The 12,607-nt window shown below is 45.0% G+C and overlaps 1 protein-coding gene across 1 annotated transcript; it reads right to left on the bottom strand.

Annotated features, from left to right (window-relative positions):
- Positions 1 to 479: 479 nt before the first annotated feature.
- Positions 480 to 8,194, bottom strand: LOC125629326 (keratin, type II cytoskeletal cochleal-like). The gene is made up of 9 exons (XM_048834729.2): positions 7,607 to 8,194; positions 6,476 to 6,690; positions 5,658 to 5,718; positions 4,913 to 5,008; positions 3,541 to 3,705; positions 3,006 to 3,131; positions 1,501 to 1,721; positions 1,131 to 1,158; positions 480 to 1,022 (listed from the first exon to the last, which is right to left on the bottom strand). The coding sequence occupies exons 1-9, from the start codon at positions 8,192 to 8,194 to the stop codon at positions 480 to 482; spliced, it is 2,043 nt and encodes a 680-aa protein (XP_048690686.2).
- Between the last annotated feature and the right edge of the window lie 4,413 nt (positions 8,195 to 12,607).

Raw genomic sequence — 12,607 nt, 5'->3', positions numbered from 1 at the left:
CATTCCTTAAGGGGAAGCCTGTCGTGTCTAGATAGCCACACAAACATTACTAACTCCTAAACTCAGCTAAAGATGGATTATAATTTTTCCCCACATTGACCGCAACTCAGACCTATTTGTAAAGCACGCAAACAGGAGATGCAAGGCACAGTAAATACAATAGCACCCAAGAAAAATATAGCCATTTTGGAAGAAGCGCTACGAAAAGAGAAGGAAAGTTGAGTTTTATACACATTACCCCTTGACAGCCACAACAGCCAACAATCTACAGCACACCCAGAGGGGCAGAGCTCTCCCTCCTCTAAATCAGCTCGCGGCTTACTGATATCCTCAAGTGATGCATTTCTTTACAGGGTCTTATCACATTTAATCGGTGGGTGCGTTTCAATTGACATGGACGTTTGGCTTAAACCCGGCAGGTGTTGCTGCCAGGATGGCGCGTGGCTCCCTCCCTCCCTTCAGGGAAGAGGCGGTGGGGATCAGGTGGGGATTTGAGGGTGTGGGCTGTAAGGGATACAGTTCGTTTCTTTTCTGGATACCAGAGTTGGGTTAGGTGGGGTGTGCTGCTGCCATTTGAAGATAAAAAGATGCTTTTTTCTTTCTGGGGCCTGGCTCCAGTGCTCAGTACCCTCCTGAACCGGATTTGGAGGAGAAAGACGTGGTGCATCTCCGTACGACCGAGGAGGAACCGCCGCTGGAGCAGATGCCGCTGCTGCCACCGCCGTAGACCCTTCCACTTCCAGAAGAGAAGCCTCCAACGCTTCTGCCGCCGAATCCGCCGCCACAGATGACCCCTCCGCTTCCGCCGCCGAGTCCACCGCCACAGACGACCCCTCCGCTTCCGCTGCCGAGTCCACCGCCACCGAATCCACCGCCACAGACGACGCCTCCGCTTCCGCCGCCAAATCCACCGCCACAGATGACGCCTCCGCTTCCGCCGCCAAATCCACCGCCACAGATGACGCCTCCGCTTCCGCTGCCAAATCCACCCCCGATGCCTCCTCCGCCTCCACCAATGACAGCTGCAAGAGAAGCCCAGGGTCATCCTGTCAGCATAAGGGCAGCTCACAATCCCCAGGGAAACGCAGACAACATAACATCAATGTGAAGACCACAAGCTACTTACAGACATTCACATGAGACTCGCCTCTGGCTAGCCTGTGTAGGAAAAGGGACATAGGTCATTCATCCCGGAAAGCAGGTCATGCTTCCACAGAGCCCTGCTCATTTGAGAACTTCCCATCCTTCATGCAAAGGACGTTGCTAAGTATTTATTTATTTCCCACTTATAATAGCTCCTAGCAAATCGGGAATTTGAATCCATTTGAATCATAGAATCATAGAATATCAGGGTTGGAAGGGACCTCAGGAGGTCATCTAGTCCCACCTCCTGCTCAAAGCAGGACCAATCCCCAATTAAATCATCCCAGCCAGGGCTTTGTCAAGCCTGACCTTAAAAACTTCTAAGGAAACACAAATCCCAACAGGCAATGCACCTACCTGCTCTCTTCTCCTTCCAGCAGTTTCCTGTACATGGCGATCTCGATATCCAGGGCAAGTTTGACATTCAGCAGATCCTGGTACTCTTTCAATAAGTTAGCCAGATCCCCCTTGTCTTTCTGCAGGGCATGTTCAAGATCATCCAGTTTTGTCCTAGCATCCTTGAGGGCCAACTCGCCCTTCTCCTCTGCTTCGGCGATGGCAGACTGTAGCTGTGCGATCTGAAAAAGAGGAAAGGCAATGTCTAAATTCCACTCTAGACCTGCTTCGTCATTGGATTCACCAAAGCTACATGTGGCTGGAAAATAGCCTGGGGCATTACCGAAAATTTCAATTTTTCATTCCCCCACCCCACTCCAAAAAAAGTACTGCCCCAAATCCAAAGTTTTGGGGTTTCAGCCAGAACTTTTTCACTGAAAACTTGAAAATTTCCAATAAAACTGGACACTTGCTGGGGGGGGGGGGGATATGACCAGTTTCCACCAGTCATCAGGGTGAGTATCCATGTTCTTGCTTTATAGCTAGGGAAGCTGAACGGCAGAGAAAGGCAGTGACTTGCCCAAGGCCCTGTCTAGGGCTCAATTGCCCCAGTTGCCATGCAAAGAATAAGGAGAACTGACACACCTCTGGCCCCTACCCTTTACTCTCCTGCTTAGATTATGACTCCGGCTACAGGGGCTCCTCATCTGATACCCCTTGCTGCAGGCAAGTGGGTGGAGGACCAGAGAGCCCAACCCACCCCGCCCCAGTAGTCATGGGCTGGAGTAGCTTCATGTGCCCACAAAGAAGAATACATTACTCCATGAAAAGGGAATGAACTAATTTACTCCTCATCCCAAAGTGAGAGGAGCGTTACATCTGACTGAGTCACAATTCAGTCTCTGGCCAGCAAAGCTACCAACCCCGATGTATTCAGCACAGGCTATGAAATCTATTACCGGGGGAGTCCTGGGGAACACCTCAGCTAGAACACCTGGAGTCAGGCATCTCCCGATTTCCTGTTCAGTCCTCTACCCACTGCACCATTCTTGTAGCTCATTTGCATGCAGTAATCTGACCCGAGACACCAAACTAGGCTGAGTGATTCGACGCCTATGATTTTCTAATTCACTGCAGAGGTTTTACTGGGGAAGTGTTTTCAAGGCAGTGTCAACCCCGGTTTCCACCCACCAGGCTGTCTCCACATTGTGTATGCATTAGCAGCCTAGTATGACTCAACAGCCCCCAGGAGAGCTTGGATCTCCATTCTCCACAGCACCCCCTATTACAAAGTGCTGAGAGATGGGGCCTGCCAAGGAGGCAGATGCATTCCAAGCGCATGCTGGCTCTCAAAGATCTGCAAGTTTCACTGACTTCAACCAGCATCAGTGTCTTTAATCAGCAGATGCCACGCCTGCAGGCTGCAGACAGCTTCCAGAACTCTCCTGCCGCTGCTGGAATTCCACGGGAATATTATCCCTGAGCCAGCCCTGTGCTGATACATATAAAAAGTTCCTGAGCCACACCTGCTTCTTCACACTTTCAACTTCAGACCGTATCCTCTGGACATTCCTTGTTAGCTCTTGGATCTCTATCTTGGTGCTGCGCAAGTTGTCCCCGTGTCTTCCAGCTGTGCTCTGCAGCTCTTCATACTGATGGGCAGAAATAAAACATTGAACCACATATCGCTGATACCTACAGAACACTTGGTAATTGTTTGGCAGCTGCTGTGCTGTGTCTGCTGCCCATCATACCAGCTTACAGTGTCTCTTTTAGGAGCCTACATAGATGCAGAGCTCTTTGGGTAATACAGTATGGTTCTCTGCAGTGTGAAGGCCCCATGACCCCATTCTACATCTTTGGTCCTATTCAGAATTCAGAACAAACATGAACCATGGATCCTCTTGGGTTGTATGTAAGAAGGGAGGTCCTGCCTGGAAGCCTGTAGCTGTAAATATTTGTTTACTATGTGTAGTTCTTCCGTTGCAACTGAGCTGTATTTATGAATCAGCTGTGAGCGATATTTACCATCCACGTATCTTTAGCTGCTTGATTACTTACCCTAGACTGGTACCAAGCCTCTGCCTCAGCTCTACTTCTCTGAGCAATCTCCTCATATTGATTTCGGACTTCCTGAATGATGCCGTCCAGATCTAGAGATCTGGTGTTATCCATGGATACAACCACTGACAAGTCACGACTTATCGTCTGCAACTGAGATATTTCCTGCAAGGCACCAAAACATTAGTCATGTCTTGCATATATCTTTCATGCATGTTATTTCCCACCTCTGCCCCTTTTCCTATTCTCCAGTCTAAAGTCTACTATAGAGATCTGTTTGCTTCAATTTAGGACAAACATCGTCTGTCATAGAATAAACACAGCTGAGGAGGAGGAGGTCTTACAGAAATGAGGGTGTTGCAAAAAGGTCCTTGGTTTGTTTCTAAAGTCACAGCAATTATGAGAGCTGATCAAAATTCTTAAAGGAAAACCATTTTTTTGTCAAAAAAAAAACCCAAAAAAACCCCAGCCTTGTCTCAAAAAGAAAACTTTTTGTGTCTACATTTCATTGTTCAGTTGAAACTGGAAAATGAAATATTTTGCCTTTTTTTCCCCATTATACAAAAACAGAAAGGAAGGGGTGGGGATAATGTGGCATATTCTACAAAAAGAGATGTAAAAAATGAGAAATCAGCTCTTTTTCAATAACTCCCAAACAGAAGCATTTTGGAAATTTGTTAACAAAATTTCCCCCTGTTTCTCCACCAACCCTGGTAATTAGATGGCATGTCCTCATTTCTGAACTACATGTGTACTCGGCTACTTATTTCAGAAAGCACTTGTAGGGTTGAAGCCAATGGGTGAAAACTTGACCTAATTAAACTCAATGGCAAAAGTCCCATTGATTCATTAGGGCCAGGGTTTAACCCAATGTCTGTGAAGTGCTATACAATAAGTGCCAAGAATTCCTGAGGCCCTTCAATGCAAAGCAGAGACTAGACCTGGTCCCCAGCCTTGAGTTCAGTCCATTTGTCTGTGGATACAATGATCAAACACGGTTGCTTAAAGTTAGGCCTCTAGATCCATATTTACGCTCCAAATAAATGGGCTGATTTTCAAAAGCGAGGAGCCCTTATTGACTTCAGCAGAAGCTGTGGGTGCTTAGCAGCTCTGAAAATCTGGCATCCTAAAGGTGAGTTCAGGTGCCTGGCATTTGCTTCCAGGTTAGAAATGAGTCAGTCTGTATCTGTATGGAGTCAGACTTTCTGGCGCAAATGTTTGCAGAAGGATAAAAATCTTCGTCAGTTTCAAACAGTTCTAGCCATCACCCAAAAGAAACCCAACCCTCGTATCTAATCAAAGTCAAGCCTCTTTGGAAAGGACCGACATCACCCAATTACCGGCTGCTCAAGGGAAATGGAAGGCTCCTTACCTGTTCAAATACAAATCTCAGGAAGTTGATTTCATCAGTCAGACTTTGCACCCTTGTTTCCAACTCTACTTTAACCATGTAGGCATTATCCACATCCTGAAGGAAAGATGAGAGATACCGTGAATTATTTAATCTTCCATTGGGTATGGTTGAGCATGGCAGAAATAGTATCCTCTGTTCCTTATCAAGAAACAGCTGTGCTGATGTTGGACCTTCCAATGTAGCACTCAGCAAGGTGTGGAGAAAACAGGACCTTCGGGATAAGTTATTTTATTACCCATTGCAATAAAACCAAGGGGACATAGCCTAAAGTCATTCCTTTGCACCACTATTAAGGTTAGACTGTCCTTTCTTTCTTTCCTCTACTGCTTTCCCTTTACCAAATATCCCTTTGGAAAATTTTGTGGACTTTAAGTGTAGAAGCTGAAAACCGGACTTGTAAGGAACAAAAATGTGTTAATTTTCATCAGGCACTCAGATAGCACTGTAATGGGCACCACAGAAATACCTGCATAGGTATTTTTCTGGGCATCTGACAAATTCAGTTACCCAATCACAAGTGGATATTGGGTTGTAACACACAGGTGGTAGCAACTTGGGTATTTTGGTGCAGGCCTGTGTCTAAATGGCATTTTTTTCCTTCTAATTATGATTTTCAATGGTTATATTTTCATTGAAGACAGAATCCCGTTGAACCCCTGGTTAAAGCTTCCCACCGCATTCTTTAGTTAGCATGGCCACTTACCTTCTTGAGCACCACGAAGTCATTCTCAGCACTTGTGCGCCTGTTGATTTCTTCTTCGTACCTGTTTCAAGTAAAGAGACAAGCTGGGTTTATTTGAGTTTTGCTGCTTCAGTCACCAGTAAAGAAAGGCTAGACTCAGCTAAGGTTCAAATCAAGTCTAATATCAAATAATCTAGATATTTAAATCAGAGCACCTGTCTAACTCTCTGTTCTCATCTCCTTCTCTTCCCCATTTTACTATACCAACAGTGTGCATCTAATTGACCCTTCATGTTTTATTGCCACTAACTCCTTGCTTGCATGCAGATGGGATCCAATTCATCACTCCTACATCCTTTCCACCTTCAGATCCCTCCTCAAAACACACTTGTTCCTCGAGGTCCACAGCCCATCAGCCACCCTCTTGGCTGCTGTAACACAACTGATTTACACCAGGATAAGAAAGAATATTAGCACTCAGGGTTATTATATACCTATAAGCGGAATGGGGTTGGTTTTTTTCTTAAGTAGTGAATAAAAATGTTTCTCTGTTCTTGGGCTTTATCCTTCTTGTGATTTTCAAACCACAGATGGGAATTAGAAGTCCAATTCCCATTGACTACCCACGGCCAGGTGCCTCTCTGCCATTTGTGCCTTTGAAATTAGGCCATGTTGGGATTTTCAGCCATAATTGGTATCAAAGAGTTTATGCATGGGGAAAACTAGACCCTGCTGTTCACCACTGAAGGCACAGTAAATTGACCGATCGAGTTTGCTATAGCTGTAATATGTTTTAATTTAATTTAATGTTTTGTTTCTTACTCTGTTAATGCACTTACTTGCGCTTGTACTCCTCAACATACTGCTGCATGTTCTCCAGTTCTGACTGCAGTTGTCCCTTCTGACTTTGGAGTCCATCTAGCTTCCTCCTCAAGACTTGGATAAAATTCTCAAACAAGGGCGCTAAATCCTTCCTAATAATTGTTCCGCCTTGCTGTTGTAAGAGATCCCACTTGGTGACCAGAACTTTATTTTTTTGTTCCAAGAACTGGACCTAAAACCCAAAAAGCAGATGGATTAAGTATTCCCTATAATACTTGGAAGAGCGGCACTATTCAAGGATCCTGCTGCATTGTGCAAACAGGAGAGTTCTTTCTCAGTTGAATGGTAATATCAAAGGTGGTCAAAGTCATCAAAGTTTGAAATGTTGATGAAATTTCAAGATATGGATGACATTTGGGGATTTGAAACCAAATAGCAGAAAATTTCAATTGCATTTTCATGGCATTTTCACCCTGTTTTGCAAAAACTCTGAGCTCATTGAAGTGTTTCAACTTTTTGAAAATTTTAGGAGAACAGATTTTTGCAAAACATTTCTGACCCTTTCCGCTCACTGCCCTCCAACCAGCACTTTTTAATATAGCTTAGGACTATTCCATCAAAACTCAGAATGGCAACGAAAAAGAATCTGAAAATAGTGAGCTCCATCACTGTAAACATTCTGGGGCAGAACTTGAGCTAGTGTAAACTGTCCTAGTTGCATTGAAGCTGAGGATCTGCCCCTATGAAAGCAAATTAGAAATCCTAGTTTTCCACTGTAAATGAGTCATTGATAATCAAATTATATTAATAAAAAGGTAGCATTTGATAGAAGGCCACGTGGAAAGAGAAATTCACAGTAGTAAGACCAGCTAGTGAATGCTAAAGATGTTGTGATGACTTGAACGTGACTTTCTGGAGCATCCTGCAGCTGAAAGCCAAAGAGTAGCTTGAGGTAGCTGAATCCATAGCAAGGCCCATGCAGGAGAAGCTTTTGATCTCTCTCTGTCTCTGGATGAGAAATTCTAGCCTATTTCTGATCACTGCTCAATTTTCCTTTCTTACCAAAACTGAGATGGAAATATAGAAACAACCCTTTCTGCCGTGCACAAAGCAGTTCAAAGTGCCCCCCTACTGCCCTGACTTCTCACCTTGCTGATTAAGGTTGCAAAGTTGTCGTTGAGGACCTTGATCTGCGCCGTCTCCTGAGTTTTCACTTGTTGGATATGGGGGTCAATCTCGATATTGATCGGTTGCAGGAGTCTTGGATCAATTTGAACGGGCTGGATGCCTCCAGGCTGCCCAGGTCTGCCAGGTCCAAAGCCAGGTCCAAAGCCGACCACTCCTCCTCCAAAGCCAGCTCCTCCTCCAAAGCCACACGGTCCTCCTCCAAAGCCGCCCACTCCTCCTCCATAGCCGCCCGCTCCTCCTCCAAAGCCACACGGTCCTCCTCCATAGCCGCCCAACCCGACACCAATTCCGCCACCAAAGCCACCACTTCTACACCCAAATCCTCCACCGTAAGAGCCCCCCGCAGAAATCCTTCCACCTCCACCTAGATTATGCAAGCTCCTGCTGCCAAACCCTGCACAGCGTCCGCCACCCCCGTAGCCCCTGGAGGAGGAATAGGAGGTGTAGCTACTCCTGCCTCTGCCTCCTCCACCTGCACCAATGGCAGAGCATGAGCTGTAGCTCCTTCTGCTGCCTCCAGTGGACGGGGCGCACGGCTGGAGATACATGGCGGCTCCTTCTGCACAGAGTAGGAGATGAAGAGGAGAAGAATCCCCGTAGCAGTGGTGCAAGAAGATGAGTGCAGAGTGAAGGGAAGTGAGTCCCTCTGAATCCAGCACCGGGGATGCTCCCTTTTAGCTGCTTCGGGAGATGGGCGGGGTTTGCATGGGCGTGACAGAGGATATGATTTTATTGTGTTCTTGAGCTTGGTGTGGTTGACAGATTTTGATCTTCAATTGGCCAATGACCCTACCCAGTCCACACGCCCCAGCAATGCAGAAGGGAAAAAACAAAACAAGAACAATGTCACATACGCCTCCTGGTAACTCTCACTGACTAAGATGCCTTGCACTTTTTTAGGGTGTCTGAATTGATCTCTCTTTAAATGATGCAGTGAATCATTAATTTCCCCCTTATTCTGGATGGGTACCTTTTATCTGTAGCTTTATCTGGAACTTGCCTCGGAAAGCCCCATGGCAGACAAACGTTTTAGGGGATGCCAAATAATAGCACAGCTTTCACAATTCCCCACACACACACCTATGATTACACCCTAAATCTGCTTTCTCCATGGAAAATTGCCTTTGGCTTCTGAGAACCGGTTGCCCAATCCAAAGCGGGAGCTCAGCATATTGCAATTGGAGGAGGCTCTGCATTGTCTCATTAAAATAAGACTTTTACAAGAGAGGATGAATTTGGGCTTTTCACCCCTGAAGCTTCCTAAAAATCGCTCGTAATGGGAGCTTCTGTTACCCATGACCTTAATTCCTGCAGAGGTGAATCCTAGAATCTGCAATCCTAGAATTTGCTGATTATCTGGTATCATGAATAACAAGTGCAGCAACATGGATGAGAAATGCAATGATCAACAAGGAGAGCAAATCCCCTTGAAAAGTGTCAACGGACACTCAAGATACATCTACACTGAAATAAAAGCCCCAAAGAATGGCTGCAGCTGACCCAAGTCAGCTGACTTGGACTCATGGGGGCCTGGGCTGCAGGGCTAAAAATTGCTGTGTAGATACTCGGACAGGAGCCCAGGCTCTGGCACCTTCCCCCCCACACACACACCCCTTGTGACTATGCAGCAATTTTACAGCCCCTCAGCCCAAGCTCCCCAAACCCGCATCGGCTGACCCAGGCCAGCCACAAGTGTTTAATTGTTATGTAGACGTACTCAGATGCTAGGGTGATGTGTGTGGACATACAACCAGAGAGGCCTTGTTTATAAAGGTCCATGCATGCCTATGGTGCTGTCTAGATAATAAACAATACAGCTGTTGAGTATTGTAAAGCAGCTGGCTAACTCATGAGCGAGAGAGAAAGACAGAGAATTATAAACATAAATAAAAGTGTCACACAAACATCATTTTAACTGATCAAATATACCTGTTGACTAATTTTGCCAATTTTTTGTTCAGCAATTTATTCAATGAATTTCTTTCTGATAGTCAACCTTCACTAACAAATAACCTTCACTAACAAACAAGTCATAGGGCAGAATTTTTTAAACCACCATTGGAGTCAGGCACCTGGGCGCTTTTGAAAAACCCCACTAGGCACTTATCCTGAGGCACCTAAATACTTTTGAAAATCTGGCCTTAAGTCCCGATTTTCAGAAGTCACGGCCACACTCAGGAGCCTCTCGCCGACTTTCACAGAGTGTGAATTAGGCTCCTAAAGGCCTAAGTCCTTCGGAACGTGGGACTCCCAGGTCAAAGTTTGGAAAATGTGACCCTTTTGAAAAGTTTAGCCCAGGTCTCCACGAGAGAGAGAGCACAGTGTGTCTCACTCCTTTGTAACAGGCTGCATCTAAACACAAAACACTGCCATCCCTGCAGTGGGGAGTGGGCCTGCTCCCCCTTTAAAGGTGCACCAAACACACAACAAGCCACAGCCAATGCACTCTCCATACAATGGGTCTACTAAAGCACTCCAGTTTTACTGGTCAATCTAATTCACTCCGCTGTCGTGCATAGTAGTTCACAGTGCACGGAGGTGCTATGCTCTTGCAGATATAACAACCGGGATGCTTTTGCTCTGGCTCCTCTGACGATTACCAAATACACTATCATAAAATCTCACAGCCCAGCTCCATTACAACAGGAGGGGAGTTGTTAAGTCAGCTGAATGCCGCTGTCCTAATTTCAATCACTGAATGCACTCAGATAACACACGGATTGAGTCACAGCACTGTCTCCAGCCAAAGTCAGGCAATTAAAGCATGATCTTATCATCAATCATCCTCATCCAGTTCAAACTTGATAGACAGTCTAAGCTCCAACTTCGCAAACCGAAACTACATCATTGTATCAGCTGTGCTGAGTATGGAGAAATGCCCAGGCAGAAATGCAGGGAAAGGGCTTGCTTCTTCATCATGTCTTTTATGATAAAGAGGCGAAACAAAGGCAAATGTGCATGGATGTAACCAAGGTTCGTTTGAGTTAACAATGAGGGAAAACTTACATTGTCTCCTAGTGTGTAAGTAGAGGAAGAGGAATTATTTAAGCTCAGTATCAATATGGACACAAGAACAAATGGATATAAACTGGCCATCAGGAAGTTTAGACTTGAAATTAGACGAAGGTTTCTAACCATCAGAGGAGTGAAGTTCTGGAATAGCCTTCCAAGGGAAGCAGTGGGGGCAAAAGACCTATCTGGCTTCAAGATTAAACTCGATAAGTTTATGGAGGAGAAGGTATGATGGGATAACATGATTTTGGCAATTAATTGATCTTTAAATATTCATGGTAAATAGGCCCAATGGCCTGTGATGGGATGTTAGGGGGATAGAATCTGAGTTACTACAGAGAATTCTTTCCTGGGTATCCGGCTGGTGAATCTTGCCCATATGCTCAGGGTTCAGCTGATCGCCATATTTGGGGTCGGGAAGGAATTTTTCTCCAGGGCAGATTGGAAGAGGCCCTGGGTTTTTTTTACCTTCCTGTGTAGCGTGGGGCATGGGTCACTTGCTGGAGGATTCTCTGCACCTTGAAGTCTTTAAACCATGATCTGAGGACTTCAATAGCTCAGACATAGGTGAGAGGTTTATCGCAGGAGAGGGTGGGTGAGGTTCTGTGGCCTGCGTTGTGCAGGAGGTCAGACTAGATGATCATAATGGTCCGTTCTGACCTTGATATCTATGAATCTAGGTAGCACTATCTCAATCAGATACCCTGAGTTTCACTTATAACCACATTTGCTGTGCAACACAGCTGATTGGACGACAATAGCCATCTAAGTAGTTACATAGCCCTGACCACCAAATCAACCAAGCATCTCACAAGCATGAATGAGTTTAATCCTCACAACCCTCCTGGAAAGTAGTGAAACATTATCCTCATTGGCAAAAAAAAAAAAAAATCAGATTTCGCGACACTGAAACATTTCACCTATTTGTGCCAAATTTGCCAAATTGTTTTAGTTGGGGGGGGAGGGAAGAGAGAACAGAAAAAAAATAAAAACATTTCAACCTTTTCAAAACAAGACATTTTGATCTTGTGATTTGAAATGACTTTCGGCTTGGAAATTTCCTTCCACTGTGATTTTTAAAAATTAAAAAGAAGATTTTAAAATGCTCAAAATCAAAAGGAAACATTTCCTGTCGGGTAAAGCAAAAGGTTACATTCAACCCCAAGCCATGTTTTGGTGTGTTTTTTTTCTACCAACCAAAAATTTCAGAAAAAGTTTGTTCTGGGTCAACACAAAAAAAAATTTCCCCAATTTTTTGGCATTGCCAGCACACCAAAAATTCCATGTCCCACAGCTCTAATCCCAAACTCAAACATTTAGGACCAGCCTCAGCTGACTTTAACCGGCTTCTCATTTTTCTGCCTACCACTAGACACACAATTTACCTTTGCATTGCCAAAGCACTGGAAATGGGCCTTAATGAGAATCCAGCATTGTCTCATTTGTGAGGACGAGCATTTCCTTACACAGCGAAGTGTCACTGACATGCATTCGCAAGTGCAAAAACTGAGGTAACTTCTGAAGATCATTCCTTGGCTTGGCATCATTCAAAATGCTTTGGATTCAATTATTTGTTACTCATTAACTGGAGAATATTCAAAGGCCTTTTGCAGAACGGAGAATTTTCATTGCCAACCAAAGTTCCACTGTTAATTTCAGACAATCCCAGTGCACCCACTGCCACCAATTTTATATATATTACCCGGGGTGCTTTCCAACCTACCCAAGACCTGCTTTTGCTTCCATGATCCCAGAGCAAAAACTGCCATTGATTTAACAGAAAGCAGGGTCAGGCTCCCCTACTCTGGAGGACTTAAAGTTTGATTAGGCAGACACAACGCAAACAACCAAGAAAGCTGAAGCAGCCAGTGCTGGCGAGGAGATCAGTTCCGGTAGGGTTATTAAACTTAATCCACTGAAGAGCTCATCTACTTTATCATGGTCCCTAT

This window comes from Caretta caretta, chromosome 20 (assembly GCF_965140235.1).
Source record: "Caretta caretta isolate rCarCar2 chromosome 20, rCarCar1.hap1, whole genome shotgun sequence".
Classification (NCBI taxonomy): Eukaryota; Metazoa; Chordata; order Testudines; family Cheloniidae; genus Caretta; species Caretta caretta.
The sequence above is the reverse complement of the archived record's forward strand: the minus strand, read 5'-3'. Positions and strand labels throughout refer to the sequence as shown.

Coding starts and splice junctions, on each gene's coding strand:
- LOC125629326 (XM_048834729.2), bottom strand. CDS start 8,194: ATGTATCTCCAGCCGTGCGCCCCGTCCACTGGAGGCAGCAGAAGGAGC. Junction 1,722..3,005: donor TTGAAAGTGTGAAGAAGCAG/GTGTGGCTCAGG, acceptor CCTCTTTTTCAG/ATCGCACAGCTACAGTCTGC. Junction 1,023..1,130: donor GAGGCGAGTCTCATGTGAAT/GTCTGTAAGTAG, acceptor CTTCTCTTGCAG/CTGTCATTGGTGGAGGCGGA.